General features: G+C 30.1%; 2 protein-coding genes across 2 annotated transcripts; both read right to left on the reverse strand.

The window, feature by feature from the left end:
* Window positions 1-1,742: 1,742 nt before the first annotated feature.
* Window positions 1,743-2,330, reverse strand: LOC135928864 (uncharacterized). The gene has a single exon (XM_065465328.1). It carries the CDS (start codon window positions 2,328-2,330, stop codon window positions 1,743-1,745), a length of 588 nt encoding a protein of 195 aa, XP_065321400.1.
* Window positions 2,331-2,434: 104 nt separating this feature from the next.
* On the reverse strand, window positions 2,435-3,111 carry LOC135928865 (uncharacterized). Its single transcript, XM_065465329.1, has 2 exons — window positions 2,788-3,111; window positions 2,435-2,551 (listed from the first exon to the last, which is right to left on the reverse strand). The coding sequence occupies exons 1-2, from the start codon at window positions 3,109-3,111 to the stop codon at window positions 2,435-2,437; spliced, it is 441 nt and encodes a 146-aa protein (XP_065321401.1).
* Between the last annotated feature and the right edge of the window lie 13,631 nt (window positions 3,112-16,742).

The following is a 16,742-nucleotide window of genomic DNA, read 5'->3' on the forward strand; positions in this document are numbered from 1 at the left end:
TTATTAATAATAATAATAAAAAAATTAAATATGCTGACTATATTATTGATAATTTAAGAAACACATGTTATTGAGAATAAATATTGTTTCTTAGACGGCTCAATTTGAGCCGATTTTCTAGGGTTTAACTAAATACTGCAAAAAAAAATGCTAAGATTGACATCACGTCGATCTAGAGTTGGAGTGCTCTACTCGACATTTTTCAAAATTTTTGAGTCATAAGTGGATAATAACTTATTTATTCCTCCCAATATATATATAAATGAAAACTAAGATTTAAAAAAATATATATTAATTTTTGCCAAAGGTATAGCTCTGTCAAAAATTGATCAATAAGGCTTTTCCTATATTTGATTTTAAAACTTTAATGCTTGAGTTTCTCATTTTAAACATTTTCGCAAGTGGAGCACTTCAATTCTAGGCTGACGATGAGGTAAGAAGTAAAATTATAGAAGGCACTGAATATCTAGGCCCGTCACTATGTGCATGATTAATATACTTACTAATTTATCAGGCAGTTTTTCCAGTTAATAAAAAAAAAACCAGTTATAACGAAAATAAAAATAACGGCACATCTTAGGCCGAGTGTCTTAAATATTGGATTTTAAATTACTATTCAAAAGTTAATTAACTTTTCTCTAAATATAAATAAATATCTCCCCCCCCCCCTATCCACGATCATAAACATTTTTTTGAATTTTAAGGATTCTACTATCTTTATAAGATATTTTTATTTGTTGTTTATTTGACGCTGTGCCGTATCTTAATGACTTTCGAATTGAACTGTCCTTTTCAGGAATTAATTTGTTTTACTTTTATTTTTCTTTAAACAAATTGACACCGAAACTTTAATTAGTCTATTTATTTTTTTCTTAAACAGAAATTATTAAAATTACAATTTCAAAAAAAATTAAAAATTAATCCAAAAATTACAAATTATATTTTCCAACAAAAAAAATATCCTCGACTCACCATGAGTCTTCTCTTTCTTAAAACAAATAATTTCGCGTATATTACAATATTTATCCGCGCCATAAAATAATTTCACGACAAAAAATAAACAACAAAAATAATATTGTGACAGTTTACAAGTTTATTTAATCGATATAGAAAGTGTAAGATAGTTTTAAATCTAATATATTTCAAAAATTTGGTATGAATTTGATATTAAAAGTTTCTTAAACTTTTGAAAGCACTAATTCCAAAGCTTAGATTAATATGTAACGCTTTAGGCTTTAATTTAATCTTCAATCAGCCTGGGTAAACGAATAAATTTAAATGTTTTTAGAAAAATACGAAAATTACTGATATTCATATTATCTAGATTCAAGAAAGAACGAAAATTCTAGAAGAACCGAAACAATTATAATAAAAAAGAAAATTAAATAAAACGAAATAAGTTACTACTATCACTAGTGTTAATATTTTAGCCTAAGAAATATTGCATAAGTCTCCAGATTTCGATATTAGATGTCTAGGACCTTTGTGCCATCTGTGAGCAAAATCTTCAGGATTGAGTAATCTAGCCGTTTTTAAAAAATCAAGCCGTTAAACAACACTACTCGACATTCTTCTTTATCATTGATATGGTCCCACAGTCATGGGGTTTGTTTTGATAAGTTTCTTCCATCTTGATCGAGTAAGGGCCCTGTCCGAATTTATCTTCTTAGTCATCATAACTTTGTCTACTTGACTTTTCCACGTAACACGAGGTCGCCCTCTTCCTCTCTTCCCCGGCACCTCTATGTCCAATTATTTTCGATTACATCATTCGTCTCCCTTCTTAGTATATGACCATACCACCTTAACCGATTTTCGTTTATCAAGTCCGCCATAGGTTGAATACCCATTTTTGCTCTGAGACAGTCATTCGTCATATGGTCGAGTTTAGTATACTCCAAGCTCCACCGTATCATTCTCATCTCCGTGGCTTGAAATAAATTTTCTTCCGTAGCGTTTAATGCCCATGTTTCACTTCCATAGAGTAACACCGATCTTACGATGGATATGTAAGCTTTACTTTTCAACCATATTGGCATCTTCTTGTCGCACATTACACCGGATATACTTCGCCATTTAAGCCATCCTTTTTGAATCCGTGCATTGACTTCTTTTGCGCAACCTCCCTCTTGTTGTAGCATCGAGCCTAGGTATGTAAACCTGTCTACTTTTGGGTCCTTCAATTGGTCATCGAGGGATAGGGTGCCTGTAACGTTCATCTCCATGTATACCGTTTTTCGATTGTTGACCTTTAAATCATATCCAACTAAGCGTTTTGACCACTTTTCGGCTTCTTTGAATACTTTTTGTCTCTTCGCATCTATCGGCATATAGCATACACCAAGGAGATGGCTTTTGGATGTCTCTCGTTATCGTGTCCATAATTATATTGAATAAAAAGGGACTTAGAGCAGATCCTTAATGTAATCCAATTTCAATCCGAAAAGGTTAAGTCTCCAACTGTCTTTCTAACACAAGAAGTTGAAGCTTCATAGATATTTTTCATAAGCCGTATATGTGCGTCAGGGATATTTTGTTTTCTCAAGCACCACTATATTAAATCGCGAGGGACCGTGTCATAAGCTTTCTTCTAGTCAATAAAGACCATATGTAGGTTTCTTTTCTCCATCATTTGTCTTAGTGCGAAGATCGAATCGATTGTGGATTTGCCGGCCACAAGTCCGAATAAGTTAGTCGATATTTCCACCTCGTTCTTCAGCCTTGTAACTAAGATCCTTTCCATAAGTTTCAAGGAGTGGCAAGTTAGCTGGATACCTATGTAATTACCACACTCCTGAGGGTCTCCTTGTCTTTGAATAAGGGCATAATCGTGCTTGCTCTCCATTGATTAGGAATTCGTTCTTCTCCCAATATCTTGTTAAAGAGGTTCGCCATGGTAGTGACTCCTTCTTCCCGGCATCCGACCCATGCTTCCATAGGAATTCCATCTGGGCCATTAGCTTTTCCTTTTTGCATCTTGTTCATTTGCGTCCTCACTTCATCCACCTGAAAGAGTTCGACCATACTTATGTTTGGCTCAATATCGGGAAGGAAATCTTTGTCATTAGCAATATTCATAAGTTCCTTGAAATATCCTTTCCACCTTTCCATCACCTCCTTCGGCTTGAATAAGGTTTGACCCTCCTCATTTTTGACTATTTTAAGGACTCCGACATCGCGACTTTTCTTCTACCTTATCTTGGTCAATTTGTACATAAGCCTGTCGCCCCCTTTATGATCCAGTTTGTTTGCCATCTCGGTGTACGCAGCATTCTTCGCTATTGCAACGGCCTTCTTCGCAGCTCTCTTTGCCTCCCTATATTCTTTGTAATCCTCCGACTTTTTAGATTTATGCCATCGTCTATATAGAATTTCCTTTCTTTCGATAACCCTATTCAAAGCTTTGCCTCCTTTGGATCTGTCCTAGAATCTGAATCGTCGTTTCTTTTATGTCTGCAGTTAGCGTCTTCCAATCGTCGTCTACGTTTCTTTCTAACTTGCTGGCACCCAAGAGTGTGGAGGCTTTCTGATGGTGTTTATCGTTTGTCGGCATGTCCTTTAGCATTTCATACCTAATTCGAGGTTAATAAACCTTTCTTCTTTCCGGAAACCCTTTTCTTTCAAGATCCGTGACAAGTGGACGATGTTGCCTGGCGATTTCATCTCCCGGTATTACCATGCAATCTTTGATCCTCCATAAATCCTTTCGCCGTATAAGCAGATAGTCAATTTGACTAAAATGCTTTCCACTTCTATAAGTCACAATATGACTCCTAAGATCTCTTAATTTTAACAACTCTGGCCATGAATGGTTAGATTCATATCCCAGTATTTTAAATAACCAGCTAATAGATAACGACGCATTTCATTATGCAATCAATTTACGCTTGGGCGTACTTTTCCTAAACCATTATATGTGCATTAAATGCAATCAATCGTCACACGCGTATGAGAGACACGCTCTCCACTGTAAATTTATATCAAAATTCAGCTGACATGATAAAATAAATGCAATAATAGCTTCTTTTTGAAATAAAGCCAATTTTCACAGTTAGAACCTACATCCTTTTTAGATAAAAAACGCCCTGATGGCAAAACCGTCCTACCATTTTACATGGGAAAGCCTTTAATGTGGGATTTTACCTGCAATGATCCCATGGCTCCATCTAATAATTCCCGTGATCCCCTTAACAGAGCCGAATCTCTGAAAAATATAAAATACTCACACCTAATGTGTGATAACCACTTTGTTCCTATAGCAGCTACATCAACTTGCTCTTTTGGACACAGGCTTTAGATCTATTCAAGACAATATCCAAATCAATAAAAAAAAATCATACCTTTCTTCATTTTACAAACTCAAGCAGAAAGTCGCCGTATCTATAAATAGAGCTAATTATCAAATATTTAAAACATCATGGCCCGACCTCCATTTTATTTATTTTTTTTTTAAAATTGTTTTTTTTTTCTTTTTATAAAAATATACATTTGAATCTTCTTTTGTTTTTTAACTTAAACTGATATATGACATATTTTATTATATTCTATATTATTATAATTATTAATTTTTAAATAATAATATTTTATCATATTTGTATATGAATTTTAATAAAAAATTGAATTCTTAAAATAATTGCTGGAAATTTTTCTTCCTACAACGAACCCTTTAAACTTATATATTTTTTTTAAAAAAAATGGAATAATGTATTCTAACAGGACTCCTGGTTAGTTTAGCCCCAGTCTCATCTGCCCTACCATGCTGGAATATTATTACGGAAAACGCAGGTATTTTTAAAAATTGAGAAATAAGAAACACTACCCGGTTTACTAACGGATAGTTTCGAATTTTATAAAACCCCTAAGTTATATTTATTATACAACACTTTCCCCTCATAATAATATAATTAAGCCATAGAAAGTAGGCCTATAGTTTAAACAAAAGAATTTAGTGAGAAAAAAAAAGGGGGCTGGAGATTTTTATTGGACTTTATGAACATATGATTCACGCATACTACTCAATTAAATTTTTTTTTTTTAAAAAACACTAAGAAATCCTATTAAACCTAATTGATATTTTCCTTAAGTATTATTAAATATTATGAGTTGTTAAAAGATCTAGATACAAAAAATCTGTATCTAGATCCATTTAAAAAGTATCTTTTAACAACTCTGATTATTATTAATCAATTTGATGTAGTCACCATCGGTTCATCACATTAGATAGTTCCGTATTAAAGTATGTTACTGTGCCAGCTAAGCTGACCCTAGGTAACGTGGATTGAAGTATATTCGACAATAACAATTTTTCACTTGGAACCTTAAGATTTGATAGCAAAGAAAAAAATATTTGTAAAGGTGAACAAATAAGAGTATTATTTATTTTTTTATAAATATAATAATATTTTATTTTATTTTTGGAGAAGTGACACCAATAGTATTGTTCATCTCAATTAATTTCACTTCCTATTTTTTAAATGAGAATTTAATTTTGACATTATATTAAAATTTGAAAGGGGGGGGGGGGTACAATCTTTTATTATTTTTTTTCCGAGATTATAATAACCTTTTAAATTAAAACACATCTATATAATTTTTTTTACCGTTAGATTTAATATTTTTTTTTAAAAAAAAGACACAATAAACCAATATGCCGTGGAGATTTTCAGCTGACATTCCTAACCTGAACGATATAATCAGTCATCAGAACAAGTTATACGATGGGTTAGAAAAAGTTAATATGATTATTAATTGCGATATGCGGGAAAACTTGATTCCCATTGACAGACGACTCAAACTTATATTTATGTGCATGTATCCAATCCTGCTAATTATAGGTCTAATCGGTAATGGGGCGGGATTTTACATCGCGATGAAGGGCAACCATTCGCGCGTTGCAGTGCAATTGAGCAGAGCATTTTATTCGATCAACATCGTAAATTACTTCTTCATGTTTCTCTACCCTATCCTGGATACCGCGGCCGAATATCGTTTGGCTTCTTTCTGGTTACAGAGACCTTGGAAGGAATATTTGTCGAGTTATCATTTCCCGTTGGCCAAAATCTTTGTCAATTTATCCTTCGCCATATACATTTTGCTCGCCTTGTCGCAAACGATGGCAACCGTGTACCCCCATTTATATAGGCGTCACGTTACCGTATTTAGAATGAGAGTGTTGTTGTGCCTGTGCTTTTCCTATCTCATGTTTTGGCTATTACCCTCGGGGTGGTGGTTCGATAATATTCCAATCAATTATATATGCGGACTCGGCAATTCCACGATCTACACTAGGCAATTCGCATTTTACGCCCCCGCAGCCAAAAAGCGCTGGATTTTATACGGATTCGTCCGGGAATTTACCACTAAATATTTACCGCTTTGCGCGATAGCGTTTTTTATTTACTATTCCCTCATGCGCCAAAGGTCTTTATTAAATTTGAGCGTGCAAAACACGATTAGCTTGATTTCTGTTCCGACTGGGTCCAATGTAAAAGTAGCGGGAGCCGCTAATCCCGCCACCAAAAATGTCAACCATATCCAAAGAGAAGCGACATCATCCGAAGTTAGAAGAGAACCACTGGGCGGTTCCAGTAACATCGGGAACAACAATAAGATGGTCGCTATATCCAAACTAATCAACGCGCATTTGGTCTACAATCTAATCCTCCAAGCAAATATGTATTGCAACTCCGCGGAGAGGCTGGCAAAGAGACGCAAAGACTTTAAGATATGTTTCAGTATGCTGTTCATTTTGATGCTGCAATTTGTCATATTTTTGCTACCATTTTCGATCTACATAACCACCGTAGACTTTTACGATCATCATCTATCAAACATCGATTTCGATATAGCCTTTGCTGCCTTTACGTTCATAGAGTATGCGTTCATATCTTTGACCTTTTACCTGAACGTGATATTAAATCCTGCCTATAAGGAAGAAGTGGTTAGGGGATTCAAACTTTCTCTATTCTACAAATGTTTTCGTGATCACCGATAAAAAGAATTTTTATCTTGAACAGAAGCGCAAATTTTACAAAAACACTTATTTATGTATATATACACATATTATAATCCTTTGTAATTGTACCCAAAATCAATACATTTTAATCTTCTTGTTGTTGCCGTCAATAAATTTTATGTTAAATGTTGTAATAATTGTATATTAATAATATCAAAATAAAACTATGTGTATATTTTGTTTTACCTTCTCTTATGTCTATGATAAAAGTCAAAAATGATTACAAAATTACGAAATAAGTTATATTAGTAAAATTTTTGCCGTCAAGTTCCCTTTTAGCGTAAACGTTATAATTGGGACCAAAATAACGTAAGTCTATCATCAATTAATGGCGTATGCGATGTGCAAATTTCTATTTAAGGATATCCAGAGCCGAGTTTCGAACCGAACTCGGAAAAGAAAACCCGGGTTTTTGGAAAAACAATCTGAACCCGAACCGAACCCGGGAATTTTATTTGAATTCGGGTTCAACCGGTTTCAGTGTATTGTTTAAATTAATATAAGATAATTTGTATAATTTCTAATACAAATATTAATAATTTACTTGACATTTTTATAATATTTTCAAATTTCCCATTTAAGTGAAGTGTTAATAAATTTTAAACAACTTAATTCATTCACTCCATTTTTAAATTTTTTTTAAATTTATTCTCGAAGATTCCTATTGGAGTGTTAATAAATTTACGAACCAATCAAATTCATTTACGCCATTTATTTTTAATTTTTAACTTATTCTCAAAGATTATTAAAATTAGAGGAAAATGAAAGTGAACAAGTCTAAGTAAAAATTATTATATTGGATTATTGTTAATTTAAAGAAATACGTCTAAATAAAATTTTTAAAATTGATACATGACAATGCTTTGTTATTTTAACTTATATTTCGCCTATAAATAAAATAAAAAAAATTAATTTTTTTATATCAAATCTATGTTAATATTTCAATTATGATTTAAATATAGAATATTTTTTTTATCAATTCAAATTCTTAAACCCGAGTTGAAGCCGGAACCAAACCCAAAACTGTTTCCCTAAACCGAACCCGACCCGAACCCGACCCGAACCCACCTTTTTTAAACCGAACCCGACCCCAGGCTAAAATTTTGCCGGGTTGGCATCCCTGATCAAGAGTGCCAATAATTCATATAAACGGGGAGTGTGTGGTTAAATATATGAAAAGAAAATGCTTATAAAATAATTGTATATATATATATAAAAGAAAATTAGTATCGTTAGTGTTACTTCTAAAAAGTTACATCATTTTTTTTTACCTTCAAAATATGATATTAATATATTCGAGTTTACTCAATTTCATTAAAGGCAAAAGGCGGCTTTAAAGAAGACAAAAAAAAAATTGTATACATGGTAAGAGTTTATCGAATAACATCACGTGGCTCTGTTTAATAGAACCGAGTTTTAGTATAAAAAAATATGCCTGAACATTCCAGGAAACCTATTTATATATGTTTAAAGGATCCATTCTTATGTTTCTCTTTAGCTTTCACCTTTTCTGGTGGTAGGCACCTACAATATCTCACTCTTCCACTTTATGTTATATCAAACTATCTCTTTTATCTAATTTATACTTCTTAGTATTGGCTCTAACTTTATGGCCCCATTGAAGTTTTGGCAATTTCTCTTTTACGTTTGCCCATCACTTCCAAAACTCGCAACCTTATTTCCTATGTAGTTATAGGCCTTCTCATTGTATGCCCATACCACCTAAGTCAGTTTACCATCATCTGAGTATTAATGGGAACTACCTTTAAACTTCCTAGTATTCTTGTACTCAGCGTCTACATGAGCGGGAGAGCTAGGAACAGTTTTCATCCGATTTTTTTGAGGGGGTAGGGGGTAAGCTGCTCTAATGGGGATAGGATAAATTTTTGGGGTAGTTATCCATTAAATTTTGAGATGAAATAGGACAAAATTTATTGCTGTAAAAATTAATACTTTTATTATAGTATTATTATAATACAATTCATCAATCAAATCTATATATTGCAAACAATCATACACATTGTTTTCCAAATAAACTATCCTTTTAAATGTAATTTAAAAGGTTTAGGTATTTTAGCAAACTCATAATGCCATAATAATTAATTCATTGTAAAAATGAAGATTTTAATTGAATTTATTATCTAAAAAAAATAAATTCTTTATATTCACAAAATATCGATAGGTTGGTGCAGTAGAGATAGCTTAATTTAAGTTATCCTTTGTAAATTCTTTGAAAAGAGTATCAATAAATAAATAGGTGAAAATAATAATGATTTTTAGGGGGGGTAGGCAAAGGTTTTGAAGGGGGTTTGCATCCAGTGAAAATCCTGTCATGTAGACACTGCTTGTACTTCGCACCTTATCCTGTTACCCCAGCAATCACCAGCATTCTCATCTGCATATTTTGTAGACTTCTCTCGTCTGATTTTTTGGTTGGCCATGTTTCCGAACTATATAGATTAGTTGGTTGTACTATGCAGCGTCTACATGATCGGGAGGGGTAGGAACAGTTTGCATCTATTTTTTGAGAGGGGTAGGCTGCTTTAATGGCGGTAAGATAAATTTTTTGGGGGGTTATCTATTAAATTTCCAAATAAAACTTTCTGCTATCATTTCAGCAAGCTCATAATGCCATAATAATTAATTCATTGTAAATAATGGAGGTTTTAATTGAATTTATTATCTAAAAAATATATTCTTTATATTCACAAAATATCGATAGTTGGTAGTAGAGATAGATTAATATAAGTTATCCTTCATAAATTCTCTGGAAAGTGTATCAATAAATCTAAAAGGTAAAAGTAATAAGAAGGAGACAACGCCGCCGAAGGTGGCCAATTTTTTTTAGGCGGGTAGACAAAGGTTTTTGAAGGGGGTTTGCATCCAGTGAAAATCCTGTCATTTAGACGCTGGTACTATGGAACCGTAAATTATTTTCTTCAATTTGTGTGGGATTCTTTCGTCAAAGAGCACTCCAGATAATGATCTCCACTTTATTTCGGCAATAAATTATTGTTTAATATTTTATATTTTATACGAAAAACTATACACATGTATATATATATATAAATTAAGTGTAGCTCGAAAGAATTCCCCTACATAATTGTCTGATATCCACAGAGCAAGCACTCTGTACATGTGGGTACACAATTCCGGAAAAATTCAGATCCTCCAAAATTTAAAAGTTGCCCCAATATAAGTAAATTCTACATAATTGGACCTAAAACCCATGATTTTTCTAAATTCCCAAGAACATATACATAGATTATCTATCATTATAAGAATTTATCCTATATAAGAACATCTAGAAATTTGTTTTGTGGATGGGGATGGGGTTTATATAAAAAAATTAAAATAAAATTTCGAATTATCAGGAACTAGACTGTTTTAATTATATATAAAAAAAAAAAAATTAAAAATTACTAAAATATTTAACGATTTTTTCTTAAAATGATAAAACAATAAATCCCTTATTTTTTCATTATTATGAATCATTATAAAAACTAATATAAGGCTGCATTCAAAGCGGAGACGGGTCCGTTCTCTACATCCGTTCCGTCAAAAGTCAATCTCATTAAAAATGATATATATTGATATTCATTTTTTAAAAAATTATAAGTACTCTTCTCTTCTCTTCTCTTCTCTTCTCTTCTCTTCTCTTCTCTTCTCCTCTTCTCTTCTCTTCTCTTCTCTTCTCTTCTCTTCTCTTCTCAATTTGCCGGATCAAAAAGTCAAAATGTTTTGACTTCAAAATTTTCCCGGATTTGATTTAAGACGGAATGTATCGGAACGGACGGACGCACTTTGCACATATATATCATTTTTGAGATTGACTTTTGACGGAACGGATGTAAAAAAACAGATCCGTCACCATTTTGAATGCAGCCTTGAAATATGATTTTATTAAGAATTACATATTTAGATCGGTCAATTAGGATTCAAATTTTTGATTACACCCAAAAATATTCTCGAGAAATTTTGCATATTATTGCAAAATTTGACTACTAATTGCTAAAAAAAATGGCTAGAAAGTTCACGAGATCAAAATATTCGATGGGATAAGGTATTCGATTCTGAATACATTTTTTTCTGGTTAAAATTAGTTAGTTTCCTTTGAGTAGATTGATAGTGTATCTCTCTACCTTGGGCATCTTAAGAGTATAAATTATATTTATCATAAATTCTTCAATTATTTTTCCTGATGGATGGCAAGAGGTTCTGATGATTTAAATCTATTATCTTACCCTTCATTCACAGTTAAGTGCGAATTCGTAACATAAAGTATATGTGGATATACACCAAAAATACAGCATATTTTGTATACTTCTCCGCCAATTCATGGTGCCAACTATGAATGCAGGGTTAATCTAATGATAACCCGTTAGGCTTTAGAATTTCTTCTGCATAGATTTTCTTTTAGCTAAATCCTACAACACATACCTAGCTACGCTTTAAACAAATTGCGCTATTCAACCGAAAAGTTTATATAAATTATATAGTGAAATTTTTTTAAAAAATTAAATAATCTATTTATTTGGGGGGGGGGGGGGGGGGATCTATTCAATAAATGTGAATATTATAAATTTTTTAAAGATATTTCGGCGACTTGACTAATGAAATAATACACTTAGGGGATTATTTTGAATGAAAAAAAAATATTTTGCAAACTGATTAAACTATAATTTCAAATATTTGATCAGTATTGTTGTGATTGGTTAAAGAAACTCGATTAATTGTTTATATAAATGTTGAATAATGATTAAAGTTAATAAGATTGTATTAAAAATGAATCAGACGACATTTTTATTACGGTTTATTGTGTTTAATTTTGAAGTTAATTATAATCAGACGATATTTTGATTTTAAAAATACTTTTTGTAAATTTGTCAATAATTATTTAAAGTTCATAAAAATTGTAAATTAAATTATCATATGATATTAATTTTATATAAAGAAACAATTTTTTATAATTTGGGATCACTTGTTACTTTTTACTTATAAAATTTACTTTATTAATTTTTTTCTTTTAATTTTTAACTTTAATTTTATAAAGTTTTGCTGTATAATTTATTATGGTAAAATTAATAAATAAAGTAAACGATAAATTACGTTTTTATTTAGATTACTATGACACTCTGTTGAATATAAAATTAAAGATTTATTTGAATATAAATTTTATAAATTGTTTAACCTTTAAATTTCGTAAATAGTTTAACCTTACGTTATTATTAATTTGTTAAATTTTCATTTAAATTCTTTTTCTTTAACCTCAAAATAAATTCTTCTTAGTAAAATTCTTATTTTCTTAAATTTCGTATATGTTGAAAGATGCCCTTGATGAGATGCTCGGTTTGAAAATCGTTTATGTTTATAAGTACACTTTTACCATCTCCATTCCAAGCTATGGTTTGGCTCTTGCAATGACATACTATCCGGAAAAGTTTATAAGGAATATATATATATAGAATAGAAAATTGTAAAAAAAAATTGATATTTTTTGTAAATAAAGAATTTAAAAAAATCTAATTTGTTGTAAAATCATCTGCCTTAATTATTACAATCAAAATGTGCTTTCTAACAAAATCTTTAGTATATATATTTAGAATGAACAACCCATTCAATTTTTTTCTCTTAGGTATAGCTTCCCAGCCCGCTAACCACATTTTTGAAAAAGTAGCTATAACGTTTATACTTACTTGTTAACAGAAGTTTAACATTTGCTCGAAAAGGAAAAATCTTGAAAGATTTTGATCTCGAAATTATTTTTTTAAAAGAAGATTTTTATTGAGAATACTCAAATAAGATTTTTTAAAAAAATTTTACGAGTGATTTGTAATTTTTATGCGTAAAAAAAAATAATATGATGAATTCTCAAATTTTTTTTTGTTTTTTAAATTATTTTGAACTTCTTTATATATAAAAAAAAAATCATCAATTTTGCAGATCTTCAGTGATTTTTAATCAAAATTTTTGGGATTAAAAATCTTAAAATTGAAGATTTTTTGTTTTTAAACCTCTGGTTTAGCAAGACTGTTCATTACTAATCACGCATCTAATCTCGAAGACAGCACAAAAACACAGTTATTACAGGGACAAATTCTTAAGAGGCATGTGTTTTACAAACCGGTTATGATTCTGTATCGTTATAACGCATTTTAAAATTTAGGACACATCTTTATTTCAGACGTGTAATAGACGGGGATAAAAAACATATAAAACAAAACCGCATTATAGGGAAGAAAAATAACGGAACATAAAAAAATAATATGCTTATAAAGTTATTTCAACATAATTTTTGAAACATTTTCAAAATATAAATTTTTTATAAAAGCAATTTTACTTATAAATTGTAATATCTTTATTCAAATATATCAAAATAATATGCATATTAAAAATCAAAAAAAAACTATACATATAATAAACCTATATAAAATACCAAATTTTATTAAAAGAGGGGGGGGGGCACATGATTATCAGAAACATAATTGGGATCCCTAAAAACGTGCAGCAAATATATTCAAATATTTCGATTTTGAGTTATTTGGTCTCCAATGTGTGGATCCAGGGCCCAAAATTTTATTAAATAAAAAAATGGAAGGTGTTAGAAGCACAATGTCCACTAGCGGATGTGTCATTTGGAGTTAAAAATGAAAGTTATCCAATGTTTCTTATTTGTTTAATCTTTTTTTTTGTTTCGGCTTGAGTGAGGGGTGTTGCTATTGATCTTTGTGGGAGAGAGGGGGGGGGGAAGTTGGTAACACTGGTTACAATCCCAAGTGAGAGATCTACCCATGAATCATTGGATTGCTGCCATCAGGCCTGGATAAGAAGTTTGCTAGGTTCTAAAATAATTAGGAATTCCATCCTTATTTTTTCTAAGAATAGAACCAAGAAGTTTATTTATTGATGAATGGCGCTGTTGACGCCCGCTGGCTTTTAAATAAGATTTAGCCCATGTCTGCCTCTTAACATTAACTGGTAAGTCTTAAAAAAAAATTCCAGCAAAATATTGGTAATATTTAAATTAATATAATGACATTGAAAGATTTTTGAGAAAAAAAATAATATATCGTATACATTATATTTAATTTTTTTTTATTTAGAAAAAAAACAATATAAAAAACAATATAAAAAACAATATAAAAAACAATATAAAAAACAATATAAAAAACAATATAAAAAACAATATAAAAAACAATATAAAAAACAATATAAAAAACAATATAAAAAACAATATAAAAAAACAATATAAAAAACAATATAAAAAACAATATAAAAAACAATATAAAAAACAATATAAAAAACAATATAAAAAACAATATAAAAAACAATATAAAAAACAATATAAAAAACAATATAAAAAACAATATAAAAAAACAATATAAAAAAACAATATAAAAAACAAATAAAACGGGGTTTTTTTTTCATCCATAATTAGATATCACAAAAATGTGGTAATATTTTAGTCAGGCATGAATATATATATCCCGGAGACTATATATAAAAAAATCCTCAAAATATTGTTTAATTTTATATTAATTCTATATTCATGGAGAACTAAAGAAAACAAACAAGAGAAAGATGTAATCAATTACATTTGCCATTTAAAAACGTTCATAGGAATTTTTATATCATTGAAATTAAATTACTATCAATACTTGTATTTCTTTTTTAAAAAAAAAAAAAATTCCTATCCTGTATGGGATAATGCCTAAAACCTAATGACTTAGAAAGAGCGTCGCTGAAATGCAAATCAGCTGGACCCGCCATTTTGGTAATCCCTAATAGTAATTATTCTCATATTTTTTAAAAAAAATTACTATTAAATTGATAACTTTGCTTCCTTATTATCTCGATGATCGGGCAATTCTTCAATAAAAGTTTAAGACAATAGCAATACATTAGCCTCTCATTTAAAATTTCCAAAATGGCGTTTCCAGCTGTTTTTCATCGATGTACCACTTTTAAATGAATGCATGGTCAGTCTAGGTATTATTATTATTATTATTATTATGTCATTGTACCCAATATTGGTTTGCCCCTTATTTTTATTATTTAATTTCAATAATAAAACATTTTCTTTTCTCCTTTTTATAAGATATAAATTTGATAGAAAAGAACTAATCTTTAAAAATTATTTGTAAGTAATTTTCGATTTTTTATATAGTATATATATAGCAGAGACCATTTTTTTAAAAAATTCATACAACATGAATTATTATATTCGTCAATTAGATATGGTTATAATGATTATATGTAGTTATGATTAATATAATGTTTGGTGAAAGTTCACACTAGCTAACACTCATAGTATCTATTTACATGATAAAATTATAGTTTTCCTGCCATGGAATAAATACGCAAAGGATTAAATACATTATTATATAATATATAATTATATTTTTTATTAATTAAAATATCATTTATATTTTTTTTATATAAATACATAGTGTATTTTCAAAATATTATTTACACAAATTTTTTATAGTATCAATTTGTTAATATACTAAATATCTGTTTAGAATATAAAAAAAATAATATGCTAATATACTTGCTTATTAAATGATAATACTCGCCGAAAAATATGATAAAATACGAAATAATGAATTTTTTGTATATACCAGGTCGAATATAATTTTAAAAAAATTTCGAGCCGGGGCCTAAAAAAAATTTTTTTTTAAATCCAGGCCGGGCCGGGCCGGGCCGGGCCGGGCCGGGCCGGGCCGTAAAAAATTTTTGAAAAAAAATCCGGGCCTGGCCGTTTTTTAATCTAGGCCGGGGTACAAATGGTACCTCTGCAGATCTCTGATATATAGAGATGAAATTTAAAATAATTATTTCTTATAAAAATATACCAGATTTTATTTCCCCCCCCCCCCCCCAAGAATGACACCAATACTATTGTTATCTCAAGATAATTAAATTTCCTGATTTTCAAATTGAGAATGAGAAATTTAAATATATTTTAAATTTTCTCAAGGTTATAAATAATTGCGAAAATTAAAATTTATATAAATTTTTACCATAATTTACAATATATAATATCCTAAATAACAATTAAAATGTGTTGCTAGAAATTTCCAGCTATACTTTGTTATCTGGAATAATTACAATTTTCCTATTTTTCAAATAAGAATTTTTTTTTAAAGGAAATTGAAAAAATAATTAAAAAAATTTCTCAATGTAATAAATAGATCATAATTTTTAATTATATATACAACAATCTAATGCTACTATACAATTGAACAATGTGTTCTAGGGAAATTAAGGGCGAAGCATTCCCGACCTGAAGAGGATTTTAATTAGCGATTATAAGAAATTCCCCCCCCCCCATGCATTGAAAGAAGATAATAAGGAAGGCCTCATGTTAACTGTATTTAGAGTGAGGAATATTAGTGCTGTTTAGCTTCTTAATTATCACATTAGAGATATTCAGAAAGGAGGAATCATCAATCTTAACAAAGCCATAAGCAAAAGGCGACTTATAGCGGGTGAACCCCATCGAAGCATTCTAAAACTTTTCGTTAGTAGATTTCTCTCAAAATCTGTCGGTCCAATTTTCTTGAGCATTGAATCTTCTCCAGTGGCACCTGCACTTTCTCAGTGATGGAAGCAGAATATATTTCACCCACCCCCCTTCCCAAAAAAACAACTTTTTTGACTCCCAACACAAAAATAATTTTTTATTGCTGCAACTTTTAATATATATAATGTATATATGTTAAAA

This window comes from Gordionus sp. m RMFG-2023, chromosome 4 (genome assembly GCF_954871325.1).
Source record: "Gordionus sp. m RMFG-2023 chromosome 4, tfGorSpeb1-WG-v2, whole genome shotgun sequence".
NCBI lineage: Eukaryota > Metazoa > Nematomorpha > Gordioida > Chordodea > Parachordodidae > Gordionus > Gordionus sp. m RMFG-2023.

Coding starts and splice junctions, on each gene's coding strand:
- LOC135928864 (XM_065465328.1), bottom strand. CDS start 2,330: ATGCCGATAGATGCGAAGAGACAAAAAGTATTCAAAGAAGCCGAAAAG.
- LOC135928865 (XM_065465329.1), bottom strand. CDS start 3,111: ATGGAAAGGTGGAAAGGATATTTCAAGGAACTTATGAATATTGCTAAT. Junction 2,552..2,787: donor AGGAGACCCTCAGGAGTGTG/GTAATTACATAG, acceptor GATTTAATATAG/TGGTGCTTGAGAAAACAAAA.